Raw genomic sequence first — 15,197 nt, forward strand, 5'->3', positions numbered from 1 at the left:
TAAAAATTAAGATATTTAGATGATTTTGGTATCGTTTCACTCAGGACAACTAGCTTTATCAATTGAACAGCTTAGAAATATCATGTGAGAGTGATCTAATTTTGGGTTTAGACTACCTAATGGAATGGTTAGAATTTCAGTTAAGCAATATTTTAATCGTAAATTTAATCGTAAAAAAAAATTATTTTTAAGAAAATTATTCTTACACTATTTTCAGCTACCTGCTCCACATCATGCTTGAAGCAGGCTGCTTGGAATGGGCCGTCATTCTTGCAACAGCTCTTCGTGACAAGCTAGCCATAATTCGTATCGTCAACACTGCCAGCCTGACAGAGACACCCATAGATATGGTGGCACGAATGAGGGAGGGACTCAGCTTTCTACAGCTTTGGGCTGACACTGAGTGGTTTGTTTCAAATTTTTCAGTTTTTGTCAGCGTTTAAAGATACAGACCTTGTAACCCCCTCTCTCTCTCTCTCCCTCTCTCTCTCTTTCTCTCTCTCTCTCTCTCTCTCTCTCTCTCTCTCTCTCTTTTACTCTCTCTCTCTCTCTCTCTCTTTTACTCTCTCTCTATCTATCTATCTATCTATCTATCTATATATCTATATATACATTATAAAAACAAAAACCATGAAATAATAGTGCTCAACTTTAGTATAAAAGGAGCTATTTATAAACATTTGAAAGATAATTAAGATTGTTTGACTTCTACAACGTTGTAGAAGTCAAACAATCGTAATTATCTTTCAAATGTTTATATCTATCTATCTATCTATCTATCTATCTATCTATCTATCTATCTATCTATCTATCTATCTATCTATCTATCTATCTATCTGTCTGTCTGTCTGTCTGTCTGTCTGTCTGTCTGTCTGTCTATCTGTCTTCCATCATTTCCTCCTTTTTTGTAGTAATATTGGAGTCAAAAGAGCACTTTATGTGTCGAGCATTGTAGGTTCCCAAATATAGCTCACCAAATTTTATTTTGTAAGTTGTATTGAGCAGCTGTTATTCAACAAGAAGAATTGAAAATTTGATCAGGGTTGCTGAATTCAGGAGTCATACTCAAGGCCACACTGCATGGCGGGTAGTTGAACTCCATACCTTTATTGGGTGTGAAGCAAAGACCATACTGCTGTTACCACGTCAACCCCTAGTCTAGGCACCCTTATGTTGGTGATGAGCTTTTTTATGTTTATTTTTCACTATCCGGTCAGAGACGGGTTTAAAATTTGGAAGTCTTTTTGTGTCAAAGAGCATAAAAGAACATAAAAAAATTATACAAGTGCCTTACAAAGACTGCATATCTCATTCTTAATTTTAAATGTGCATTGCTCGTTTGGAAAATAGAAACCTTGTAAAATGTAAGGGCATAATAAATGCACAAATATACTGCATAAACGACAATATTTTTTATTAATTTATCTCATTTCTTATCTTCAGCCATGGCTACAAATCATTCCTTCAAAAGATCAAAGGTGAAATCACAACGTTGAGCAAAGTGATTGAAACCTCTCCCAGCAACCCAAGTCTTTCTTTAGATATTTCCAATTCCTCTACGGAAACACCATCTGTGGAGGAAGGGAATGCTTCCCCTGGTATCCAGTCTATACATTCAGAAACAGAAACAGTCAGTGATAATCTCGAACACCCCACACAAAATAAAGACAATTGCAACATCTCTTGATACAAGATGTATCTGTCTGTGTTTTAGGTTGTTTGCGATTTGACGTGTGTGTTTTGGTTTGTGGGTGTGTGGTGGTATATTGGAATATGTGTGCATGTGTGTGAGCATGTATTGATGAAAAATTTTATTGGTTATTGTAATCAGATTCAGATCACTCTCAAAACTTTCTAAACATTGAAAGCAGTGTATGTTTATTCAATTAGATACATATATTTCTATAATTGTGAAGTGTATTTGTGAAATACCTAAAAAACCCAACTGTTTCTCTATCTCTATCTCTCTCTCTCTCTCTCTCTCTCCCTCCCTCTCTCTCTCTCTCTCTCTCTCTCCCTCTCTCCCTCCCTCCCTCCCTCCCCCTCTCTCTCTCTCTCCCTCCCTCCCTCTCTCTCTCTCTCTCTCTCTCTCTCTCTCTCTCTCTCTCTCTCTCTCTCCCTCCTTCCCTCACTCTCTCTCTCATGTAATATATATATATATATATATATATATATATATATATATATATATATATATATATATATATATATATATATATATATATATTTATAAGAGAGTGGCCTGACATTTATTTTGATTTTTATGTTAGTAATGATAAAGTTTATAGTTATAATGATACCAAGGGAGTCAATCAAACACTGTTGTTATTGCACAAAGCAAGTACTCATACTGCCATTGATGTGTTGATTCATTGCCATGACTTCTCACACACGCTACTGCTGAAATAGATAATACTGGTGTTTATTTTAGTAGGAAATAAATTGCTACAATACTACTATCAGATGCCTTTTCTATCAGAAGAGCGAGAAGGAGATTCAAACGCTTCAAACAAATGATGATATTTTTTGCTCAAAGTCAAAGAGTTTGTTTATTGAAATAAAGAATTTCGATTATTTGTTGTTTCCAGATTATTTTGTTAAACACATGAGAGAGGATGGGCTGTTTATTATATAATACTTATAAGATGGATTCCAAACCAAACTAAAAGAAAATGCATTCTTACTTAAAGAAGCAGTTATCAAAACAATTTTTTTATTTATGTTAAAGGAATTTTATAACTTTTTGGCGTGAGATTAACTTAGGAATTTATTGAAAAATAGAGATTTCATAATAATATATTCATTTATAAAATGCCCTTAAAAATATCCGGATTTTGATTATTAAAAATGTTAATGTAAAAATGGAATGGCTTGTGTTGAAAATGCTTTAAAACTTTTTTTTCAGGGTCCAAGGGTCATGCAACTTTAATCAGTTTGAAAAATTTGATAATTAGTTTTGCCTCTGAGGGAAAGAAAAATACGCTTTTCTTGCCTGTGATAAGGTTTACCTAAGGTTTATCTCATACTATATTTGTATCTGTAATCTCTGAGAAATATAACTGTTTTGAATTATGTTTACCCAAAGGAGATATAAATGACTCATTTACCGCTAAAATTGGTAACTTTTCTCACCACCCTCCATTTGAATGATCAAGACAATGCAAAAATTGCTATTTTTATTATCCTTCATCTGGAAAAATGGACTTTCCTTTCTTGTCTATTTAATAATGACACCAATTCAACTTTCGACCACTCAGTCAGAGGCTCCTACCCTGCCACTTTTTGTGGAATCATTCCGCTTAATTGGTCTACATTCTGCATTCAAGGCAAAAATTCTGTGTTTCAATAGAGGCGAAATCCATCCATTCAATGCTGTGCTATGAGAATGCCAGGGCCTGTGTGCTCTATTATTATTTGACCCCCTTTTTAGTCTCTAATCAACCTACAATTATTTACACATTTTATATTGCATCATTTTACTTTTGGATTGTCTATTGCATTATCTGCAGCAAAACATGTCATAGTCATTTACTGTAAGTTGATTCCAATTTTTGGTCTTACTTAGATTCCACTTTTAAGTGTTCTGATTCCTCTTTGGGGCTATTGGGGGTAGGAGCCTCTGCTCAGTTTCTGTCCATTGTCCCGTCTCAATGGCACTACGGTTAGTATGATCTTTACTATGATGACCACTATTATTCACAATCTTCCCTTATCATAATTACATATTTTGCTATATCATCTCTCCAGATTCACTTTACATAATTTTGTATTCACTATCCAACATTATGTCTTTCTCTTATAATTTGAGCTTTTTTATGTCTAAAATATTGGTTTTTAAAGAAAAGAAAATTGAACGCCTTCAGATATACACGTCACTATTAATAGTGTACTTTTAATGTTACATGCAGATGCATGAATCACAATTAAATAATTTATGATTAATGTTTAGGGTGAAATATATAAAGCATACTAGATATGATTCCTATCAGTTTATTTGTTGAGTTTGATTTGAAATGGGTGAATATTATTTCACGAAAGATAGAAAGAAAGGAGAGCAAAAAAGTGTCTGACTAAAAACATCTGAAAGGGAGTGTTATTCTAATTTACAAATAGAGGATATGGTTAGGAGGAAATGTTGTTTGAGTCGCAATAATTGCGTTTGTCTACTGATGCAATGCCTGGCCATGCAAATGAAGAAATGGAAATCAGTAAAGGAATTTGAAGGCAGCATTAAACAGAATTTTTCATGATTACTATGTATTGAAATAAGAGATAGACTCAGCAAGGAATCTCAATTCTAGTTTATTATGCCAAGTTTATGATTACTTCTTATCATTAATGTTGCAAAATGAAATCTGTAACAGTAAGTAACAACACCACGAAGAAAGGATAGATAGGATAATACACCTTGGCCTACATTTACACTGTCATAAACCTTGTAACCAAAAGATATACAACGGCATCCATTAATCAATGTGACCACTTATACCTTGGCAAAATTTAAATCACTAGTGTATCTCATGCTGAATGCATTTACTCTAAATGATTCCAGATTAACCAAATTTTTATATGTTGACCGTTTGATAGTATTATTCATGATCTTCACCATAATTTATTTTGTATGCCTGATATATTTGCATTTGCTTAAATAGTCATAATTGTTCTATAAACTCTTAATGTCACTTGGCAAATTTATTTTCAGAGCACAAAATTAAAGAAAGCCTAGATGAGATCTAAGAATGTTGCTGTTTTGTAAACAAAGGTGTAGAATTTAACACAGTTCTTTTAACTATATGAACCTCGGTGCCAATTTTGAATCTTAAAATGTAACAAGGCGCGCCATCTTTGCTCTTTTCTTACACAATGCTATATATTGTCTGATGAACTGATAATGAAAATAGTTGGGATAAAATGATATGATAAAAATAATGATGACGATAATAATGATAATAATAATAATAATAGTAATCATAATGATAGTAATATTTATTATCATTATTTTTTAATATTATACATATTGAATGAATACCATCCAAAGATTTCAAATTGCCAGCTATTAAAATTAATTCAAGATAGTTAATATCGAACTATAAAGTTCAGGTTTAATTCTTATCTATAATATGTCAACAGTGCGATTTTTATATTCTCATTGCATAACATCTGTTGTTCAGTGCATGTATTATGAAAAGGTGTGAAGTAAGCTTCCATTTCGTATCACCACATTTAATGTTTGCTCATCACAGAGATGTAAACTTTTCACTGGTATGATATTGGCCAATGAAATTACTTTTTTTTCTGAACAAATATACATATTATCAAAAGCTTTTATAATTTGAAGGGCTTTGTGAGCTGTTTGCTTTGATTTTGTAAAATAAACTTGAACATGAGCGTGCATACTTACATTTCCATGTATTTTATTTAGTTATATTTATTTCCTTACTTTGAAATGGCCTTTTTTTTTTTTTTTTGGAAATAATTAGAAAGGGAAATGAATACACTGTACACGATGCTTTTTCAAACACTTTTAGGTTGTTGGTTTATTGCTTGTTGACCTACTTCTGCTCTGTTTGATTTGGTTCCCTTTGGCTTTCTTTCTCTTGGATACTTGAAAATGCAGATGTTATCTTTTAATTTTTAATGTTTTGTTTTTTATTTTCATTCTACCGGTCCTAAAATAAAGTGTAGCAAGGGCAGTGTAGCACCTTTAACAAAGGGATTTTAAAAAAAATCCACATCATATGCCTTACGCCCCTTTTCTGTTTACTTGTTTGGCTTATTCTCTCATCTTGCTTTTCTCAACATTTCACTGGGTGGGGTTCACGATCTTTCATAGGGAGGTACTTGCTGTGTCTTCTAGACCTCTTTATCTGTTTTCCAATTGCTTTCCTTCTTTGTCTTGGAATGAGATTACTTAGTTTAGTCCTGACTCTAGCCGGAGTCCTTGGCTCGGGAAAACAGTTGATGTATAGTTATAGTTTTGGGAGATGATATTTTTTTTCCTTGTAAATCATCTCTCATTTTGGTATTTTTAACATATTATTTGAGTGTATTCTTCTTAGTGGTGGTGTCTGGGTGAGACTTTTAGGTGTTCTCAAACTAAGCATACTGATAGTGTGCTCTTGGAATCTACATCTGTTCCCTATTTAAACAATTCCTCCTTGTCATACTTTTTCTTCAAGTCTTTTTAATTGTACATCTAGAAAGTTTTTACTATCCAATTTTCTTCCTTTTTACTGGCGTTGATATGACCAAAATGTGTTGCAAGCGCAGTAAAACCCTTACAAACACTTCATATGGTCATTAAGTATTGCAGGCATTGTGTTAAACTAAGAATAAAAATTTTTGAAAATGTTTTCTAGCAAAGTCATAAACAAAATTAATTTCATGAAGTGAAATATGTAGTACATGCAGATAATTGCTTGATTGTTACACTTTCCTCTAACCTTGATATGAACCACACCAGTGTTATCACATTGTAAAGCAAGCCCTGCATCATGTGTTAGACAATGACTTTTCAAGTCAACCCATTTGGTGAGATCCTTTGACCTCCCATGGTGGAAAGGAGGTCACTTGTTCTTCTGTCCCCCATATGTTTTCTCTTTCCATGTTGCGCTCTGTCTTTGTTCTAGATTGGGATAATTCAGTTTTCTTTCCTGGTCCTTGCGGGGATGCTTAGCTGGGAGGGAGACAGTCAAATTTCTAGTATCTTTATTTTGAGAGATGATATTTTTTTCCTTGTAAATCATCTCTCTGTTACAGTTATCTTCTATTATCATTATTAGTTTTGAATACTGTATACTGTATATTTTACTTTGTAAACATTTGAGTTTATCCTTCATAGAGGGATCCTTTGTTAGTGCCCGGATTGGACTGGACTTTTAGATAATGTCAAAATACAAGCACCATTAAATTTATGAAAAGCAAACAAAACTAAGCAAATCAAGAACTCCATGAAAAAGGAATTTGAAAGGAATTTTTATCCTTTGAATTATTCTCAAGCCATTCTGCTCTATTCTATTTGAATACCACCATTATTATTTGTTACCACCACTATATCTATTCCTTCATTCATTTTTTAATTAATTATTTATGTATTTGTTTATTAAATTTTTTTTTTTTTTTTTTGCTAATGTAAATTTGGTGTTCATTTTGCTAAATGATGAAGCAAGAACAGTGTAAAGAGTATTTGTCACATATTGGCACATGAATTAATGAAATGTCAAATTTTCAAGCCTATCGATTAATGGGAAGAGGTCGCAACATTTATAACGAAATTTTACTTTTAGTAAAGGAGCAGAAAGTGGCCGGCAAAGTAGGAAGGAAACCCAAAAAATAGGAAGTTGATTTTGGATATTTTTATTTTCCCCTGCATGTAGATAGATACATAAACTTCAGACACCACTCTTCATTTTTAAAACTGTAATCAGATTGAAACGAGGTGACTGTAATCTCAGAGACTTGTTCAGAAAAGCAACATTTATGATATGTGAATACCTTATATTATTTATTCTGGTGATACAAATATTTCTACCCAACATATCCCTGTTAACAAGGCGATTACGATAACCGGCATATTCAGTCTTGTGTCCTACTTTTCATACACGATTTATGAAATCATAATATAGAACTGCCAACTTAAAATCCTTTTTTTTTTCTGGCATTGAAATAACCTGAAGTGTTGCAAGGGCTGCATATCCCGTAAAGCCTGAAAATGAAATTAAAAAAGAAAGAAAAAGAGTACAATGCATTTACATTTTTAAACCTTTGACAGTTTGACATTTATCAGAAGACGGCATTATTACAAAACATAAATCACAAAATGGAAGATTAAAACAATGATTTATTTAGTCTTAGATATAAGCCTGAGCCCCTTGATAATTCCAATTCATTACTGGAATTAAATTTACGTTTGTTATGCACTTATTGGTCTCTTTAAAAATACATTTGCTATGAAATTTATTTTATTATCTTATTCATGGTGGTGGTATGTGATTAAAATTATGATTTCATAACTACTTAACTTTCAGCTTGTGATACAGTGGACATTGGATGTTACAAGGTTGGTACATGCTGTGTCTTCTTTCCCCCCATACCCGTTTTCCAATTGTTTCCTGTCGTTGTCTTGGAATGTTTTGTCCTGACCCTGGCCGGAGTCCCTTGGCTGGGAGGGAAACAGTTGAATGTATAGTTATAGTTTTGGGAGATGATATTTTTTTCCTTGTAAATCATTTCTCTGTCATGCATTGTATTATGTTTAGTTTACATATTATATATTATATGATTTGTAAACATTTGAGTGTATTCCTCTTAGTTGGGACCTGTGCTTGTGTCTGGATGAGACTTTTAGGTGATCTCAAACTAAGTACTTTGACGGTTACTCTTGGAATCTACATCTGTTCCCTATTTAAACCAATTCCCCTTTGTCTCACCTTTTCTTTTGTGCTTTAATTGTAATTCTAGAACTTTTTACTATCCCATTTTCTTCCTTTTTACTGGCGCTGATATGACCTTGATGTGTTGCAAGCGCTGTAAAACCCTTAAAAACAAACAAAACAAAAACAAGACTGAGTGTAATTCTCATGAATTCAAGGTGGCCCTACTAATGTACGTTAGTTTTGAAAATATAGAAGTTTATTTTTCTTGGTGAATTACTGGGTGGGGTTCCTGGCCTCCCATAGTGGGCAGGGAGGCACTTACTGTGTCTTCTATCCCCCTATATTGTTTTCCAACATGCTTTCTGTCTTTGTCTTGAGAGGAGATTATTTGGTTTTGTCCTGGCCCTGGCCGGACACCCTAGCTGGGAGGGAAACAGTCAAATGTATGGTCAGTTTTGAGAGATGATATTTTTTATCTTGTAAATGATTTCTCTGTCATGCACTATATTTTGTTTTGTTTCTATATTATATATATGATTTGTAAACATTTGAGTGTATCCCTCTTAGTGGTGACCTGTGCTTGTGTATGGATAAGACATTTAGGTGATCTCAAACAAAGAACACTGATAGTGTGCTCTTGGAATCTACATCTGTTTCCTATTTGAACCAATTCCCCTTTTTCTTACATTTTCTTGGGTGCTTTAATTGTAATTCTAGAAATTTTTACTATCCCATTTTCTTCCTTTTTTCTGCCGCTGATGTGTTGCAAGCGCCGTAAAACCCTTAAAAACACAAACAAACAAACCTCTCTTGTTTTAGACATGAAGTTATACATTTTAAATAAATGTTCTATTTTTTTAAATTTTTAAAAAAATTATCACACTTGTGTATATGCGCTGTAAACCCCTTAAAAACAAATAAATTTGTTGAATTAAAAATCTCACTGGATGTGTATTGTAGTCCTTCAGAACTGTAAGGAGCTGGATTTTATCTTGGTTTTAGTAGTGATTGCTTGCCACCCTTTTGACAGGACGCTCATCACAAAGTTCTTTCCACCAGATCAAGAGAGCCAGCTACCTAAACATTGCTGGATGGACAGGAGAGTTAGAAAAAAATCTTGTCTTCGCCAGGGGACCTTACCAGAACCCCATTAAATCCAAGATTAACTGTATAACTTTAATAAGGAATTGCATCATTTACCATAAAACTCTAATACTATTAATCAGTCACGGTGTTGGTATTGGTTTTTGTACTTATTGTAATTGTAGCGGATAAGGTGTTGGTGATGTTTTGCATTCGTCTTCCACTTGACCGTGTGCATTTGTCTACATAAATAAATAAAATACGATCAGAATGACTCGGTGAATTGACATTACTGATGTGACGGAGGCTTTGTCAATAAATTTTAGTTTTTTCTGGTATTTACTCCACTCATCAAGATAATTATTTCAATATATTTTGATCTGCGTTTGTTAATTAGGCACTACATGTTCTGATTAAACAGAGATACTAAAAAAAATGTGTATAATTCAAAACAAAATGTGTATAATTTTTATAGTGTATATTTTAGATGTTATATGATATTATACTATAATTAAACATACTCATATGATATATCATTGTACAATGTTTTATGATATAATATCATTATTAAACATACTCATATGATAAATCATTACTGAAGACAGCTACTGTCTTTAGCAGGTTAATTATATTTGCCATGTCTGAGGCACTTCATTATTACTTGCACCCATTACTTATTATAATCGTTCAATTATCACATGACATTGGCTAATCAGCCCATTTTCTCCCATTTTCTCCTTTTTACTGGCGCTGATATAACCTAAATGTGTTGCAAGTGCCGTAAAACCCCTAAAACAAACAAACATTGGCTAATCAGTGCTGAGATGACTTTCACTGCTTTCTTTGAGATACATGGACACGTCACTCATGCTGTCTCGGAATGGGGTCTTTTGACCTCCCATAGTGGGCAGGGAGGTCACCTGCTGTGTTTTTATCCCCCTATATCTGTTTTACAATTTGCTTTATGTCTTTGTCTTGGAATGAGATTACTTGGTTTTGTCCTGGCCTCAGCGAGGAGGGAGACAGTCAAATGTGTTGTTATTGCTTTTTGAAATATTTTTCTTCTTCGTTAATCATATCTCTGTTATAAACTGTTATATTTTTTTGTTTTGAATACATCTTATAAACATTTGAGTATGTTCCGCTCAGTTGGATCCTGTGCTGGGGTCTGGATGTAAGTTTTAGAAAACTCGGTTTATTCTGTTCCCTGTATTTTTTCTACAGTACTCTGACAAATCAGTAGGGATGGGGGGGGGGGGGGGGGGGGTCCTTTGACCCCCCATGGTGGGCAGGAGGTCAAGCTGTGTCTTCTATGCCCTTATATGTTTTCCGAGCTGCCTTCTGTCTTTGTCTTGGAATGAGATTACTTAGTTTTGTCCCAGCCCTGGCTGGATTCCTTGACTGCGAAGTATGCAATCAAATGTATAGTTATAGTTTTGGGAGATTATAATTTTTTCATTGTAAATCATCTCTCTGTTATGTATTGTTATACATTCTGTAAACATTTGAGTGTGTTTCTCTTAGTGGGATCCTGTGCTGGTGTCTGGATGAGACTTTAAGGTGATCTCTAACTAAGTTCATTGATGGTATGCTCTTGGATTCTACATCTGTTCCCTATTTAAACCAATTCCCTTTTGTCTTACTTTTTCTTGGGTGCTTTGATTTTAAATCTAGAATATTTTGACTATTCCATTTTTTTTCTTTTTACTGGCGCTAATATGACCTAAATGTCTCAGAAGCGCTGTTAAATCCTCAAAACAAACAAAACTGACAAATCACATATTATATGTATACATATTATATAAAAAAGAAAAAAAAGAAGAGAGAATAGAGAACCCAACTCCTAATTAATGGGATCCTGTAGCATATTTTATTGATTTAAATGTCCCATGGTAACAATGGTCTGGTGCTTATTATTATTATTATTATTATTATTATTATTATTATTATTATTATTATTATTATTATTGTTATTATAGATATCATTATTATGATGATTTTTATTATTATTATTATTACAGTTCACTCCGCTTAATTTTACATTGGTTAATCGCACACTCTGCTTATATGCTTCACATTCCTGAAAAACTAAAATTTTTCTATATAATCGCTCCGTTTAATCTCACACCTTGACTGGGAAAATATATTTTAAAATACACAAAAATGTAATGATTCAATCGATTCGTTACAATTGACAACAATATACCCATCAGCAGTGAATTGATAGCTCAGTAGCTAGTGGACTCCTTTCAGCAACAGAAAAGACAATGCCTGGATAATGTAGATGCGGATGGGTCACCAGAGATTGACTTACCACCCTTGACAAACACTGAAAAACTTGACATGCTGGACAAACTACGCCACTTTATCCAAGAAGAATGCTTGACAGATGATCTACTAACATTGGAGATTGGAGACAGGGGTTTATAAACTGCCTACGCAGAAAGAAATCAATGCTTCATGATTACTATTATTACAAACAATAATGTTACATTTTGTTGTTGATAAAGAGAAAAGTTTTTAAAAAATACTTTTAAAGGAGAAAAAAAAGAGAAAAAAAAACATTAAATAAAATAATTTTTTAAAAAGAAACAAAAACAAAAAACAAAACAATTATAATGAGGCCATATCTTGAACATGACATTCCCAAGTTCACAGAAAGCTCAAAGGGGAAGGTCCTACATGAATGGCACATAAACGCTGCTTAGATGCTATTTTTACCTTCTTGGCTTAATCGCACACTCCGCTAATTGACACACTAATCCGGATTCCTGAGGGTGTGCGATTAAGCGGAGTCTACTGTATTATTATTTATTATTACTATTATTATTATTATTATTATTATTATTATTATTATTATTATATTATTATTGTTATTATATTATTATTATTATTATTATTATTATTATTATTTATTATTATTATTATTATTATTATTATTATTATTATTATTATATTATATTATCACTGTATTTACCTTTGTTATCATCCTTATAATTAAAAAAATAAATAATAATGATAATCATCATCATCATCATCATCATCATCATCATCATTATAATAATAATATTAATGATTATTATTAATATTATTATTATTATTATTATTATTATTATTATTATTATTATTATTATTATTATTAACATCTTCATCATCATCATCATCATCATTCTTCTTCCTCTTCTGCTTATTAGTATTAGTATTATTATTGTTGTTTTTTTGTTCATGTCGTTGCTTTGTTGTTTTTGCTTGATTATTACTTCTGTGATTATTTGTAATTTGTCGTTATTTAACGACATTTGAAGTAAGTTATGTATAAAAAGAATTTCTATTGCATTTCATAATATATGAATATTTATGTTTTTAGTAACGTACTAACGACAAGGCTATATAGTAAAATGTTTATAAACAAACGTAATATGAAGAGCTTTGACCTCCACCATTTTTTCAGCATCTTATGGTTACTAGAGTATTAGTCATATTTATAAAGGTGGAGGTGATGATATTGATGAAGATGATGATGGTGATAATGATGATGATGATGATGATGATGATAAAAATTATCGCGTAATGTGTGCATAATGTAAATTGAAAAGAGTGTAATAAAATATCATGATGTAATTTATTAAAAAGTGTTTTTGTTGTTTTTTAAGTGGTTGATTAATTGTTTCTTTTTTAAAATTTAATATTTTTTAAAAATTAATTTATTTATTTATTTATTGCTATTTATGTTCTGGGTTATCTCAGTTATTTTCTTGAGATAGACCTGAGAGAAAAAAAAATCCACTGAGGATCAAGAAAGGGAATTCTATTTAATTTATTAAATAACATTCTGTTTTCAACGTCCCCAGTGGCTTTTTCATTCTGTGCTTATGATCCTATAGTATTGCACTGTCTCATAATTTTCTCTGGGTTGGGTCTTTTGTCCTCTCACGGTGGGCAGGCATAGAGTAGAGGCTACTTGCTGTGTCTTCTGTCCCCCTTATATCTGTTATTCAACTTGCTTTCTGTCTTTATCTTGGAATAAGATTTCTTGGTTTTGTCCTGGTCCCGGCCGGAGTACTTGGCTGGGAGGAAGCAGTCAAATGTGTTGTTTTATATATATTTATATATTTCTTTCAAATGTTGTTAGCACCTGAGTGTATTCCTCTGAGTGAGATCCTGTACTTGTGTCTGGATAAGAATTTAGATTAGGGGATCCAAACCAAGTACATTGGATGGGCTCTTGAAATGTACACCTTTTTCATATTTGAGTTATTCCCTTTTGTCATTTTTTCTTTTAATTGTAGATCTTTAGACGCGGGTGGTTGGATGGGAGCATCACCCTTGAATCATATACCTATGATGTTCGCATGGGTGTACGATCCGATAGTGATGTCGTTTCTTCTTCTCTTTACTAGCCTATCTTGCTTCTTTGGTTCGTGATTGTATTTTTGACAGGGGATATTTTTTTTTCTGTAAATCTTCTGCCTGTTTGTTCTTGGTTATTTATAATTTAGCTTATGATATCTTTAGGTTATGATTTTGATTTACATTTGTACTATTTTTGTTAGATTGCTTGTTTTTTTGTTTCAGCGGTCTCTCATATAACCTCAATTGTGTTGGAAGAGACCTAAAGCAAAAAACAAAAAAAAAAAAAAAAACAAAAAAAAAGATCTTTAGACTATCCCATTTTCTTTTCTTTTTTTTCCTTGCGCCGAAAAGCCCTTAAAACAGTATTATGAAATAACATACATTTCTTATCTATAATGATATCTTAACAGTGCGTTTATCTTCCTTTTCATATTCGCTAATATACCTTCTTTTTCAAATATAAGGACTGACTCAGTCAGACTGAATGAAACTTTCAAGAAACAATAATCGTGATACTTTCTTGATCTTTAAAAATAATGAATGTATAATAATAGGTGGGAATTTCTATGAAATCAGGTCCTGCTTCTAACCCGCTATTTTCTAATTTTGAATTTCAGAGTTTTAAGTCAAATTATTAAAAGTACAACCATCACAACCATCATTATCATTTCAACGGCCACCACAACACCATCATCATTGTCACTCTGTCATCATTAATACTGCCATTACTACTACCACCACCACCACATCATCATCACTACCACTACTGCAGCCACCACTTACTATCTATTTTTAAAATAAATAAATAAAAAGATATTATTATTACTATTCAACCATTCGTGCACATTTTCTTTTCACGACATTATTTAGCAAGGACTATCCCGCACAAATCTTTGGGCCTCTTTTTCGCTCACGAAGTGCCCAAATTCGCGACAAAATATGGGACGAAGCCGTTCCGTACATGCTATTTTAAAAAATTAATTACGACGCTGTTTATCGATGAATTTGACTGAAAGTTGGCACACAGTTAGAAAAGAAGTCATTTTAGATTATGTCAAGCGACAAAACTCGTACGATTACCAGAAGACCGTTAAAAATAGATTTTTACTCTTTGGAGTACAATATTTCTAAAACTACAAAGAGGAGAGATTTTGTCGCTCACAATTTATATATGCACATTTCTTCTATTTATATTTCAAATTTCATTGGATTATGATAAGTACTTTTACCGTATTCTCACAAAACATCAACCCAATTTGCATTTCAATGAGTGAAAATATGGAGACGGCCATTTTGTTCCCTCATCGCACGACACGAAAATGACGTGAGCGAGGCAAGGCTGCCAGATGGCTAGACTATAACCTGACCAAATTCGACTTCAAAGTG

General features: G+C 32.6%; 2 protein-coding genes across 4 annotated transcripts in view; one reads left to right on the top strand and one right to left on the bottom strand.

Annotated features, from left to right (window-relative positions):
* LOC144967669 (guanine nucleotide exchange factor subunit RIC1-like) overlaps window positions 1-1,946 on the top strand; it is a 32,657-nt gene extending 30,711 nt beyond the window's left edge. Inside the window, exons 29-30 of the mRNA XM_078905199.1 lie at window positions 218-406; window positions 1,444-1,946. Of these exons, the coding sequence (XP_078761325.1) occupies window positions 218-406; window positions 1,444-1,687 (433 nt within the window). The 3' untranslated portion in view covers window positions 1,688-1,946. The remainder of the gene's footprint in view (window positions 1-217; window positions 407-1,443) is intronic.
* Window positions 1,947-7,444: 5,498 nt separating this feature from the next.
* LOC144967732 (uncharacterized) lies at window positions 7,445-15,169 on the bottom strand. 3 transcript variants are annotated; one of them, XM_078905313.1, is made up of 4 exons: window positions 15,041-15,169; window positions 11,773-11,893; window positions 8,021-8,161; window positions 7,445-7,705 (listed from the first exon to the last, which is right to left on the bottom strand). In XM_078905313.1, exons 1-4 carry the CDS (start codon window positions 15,101-15,103, stop codon window positions 7,596-7,598), a joined length of 435 nt encoding a protein of 144 aa, XP_078761439.1. In that variant the 5' UTR covers window positions 15,104-15,169; the 3' UTR covers window positions 7,445-7,595. The 3 variants fall into 3 exon arrangements, 1 of the variants encoding a protein (XP_078761439.1); XR_013644459.1 differs by lacking the exons at window positions 7,445-7,705; window positions 11,773-11,893; window positions 15,041-15,169 and adding an exon at window positions 9,320-9,458 and having other exon boundaries at window positions 8,022-8,161; XR_013644460.1 differs by lacking the exons at window positions 7,445-7,705; window positions 8,021-8,161; window positions 11,773-11,893 and adding an exon at window positions 9,324-9,462 and having other exon boundaries at window positions 15,041-15,115.
* Window positions 15,170-15,197: the final 28 nt, after the last annotated feature.

The sequence above is a fragment of the Berghia stephanieae genome, chromosome 1 (genome assembly GCF_034508935.2).
Source record: "Berghia stephanieae isolate SIO BIC M18660-M18661 chromosome 1, UCSD_Bste_1.3, whole genome shotgun sequence".
Classification (NCBI taxonomy): Eukaryota; Metazoa; Mollusca; class Gastropoda; order Nudibranchia; family Aeolidiidae; genus Berghia; species Berghia stephanieae.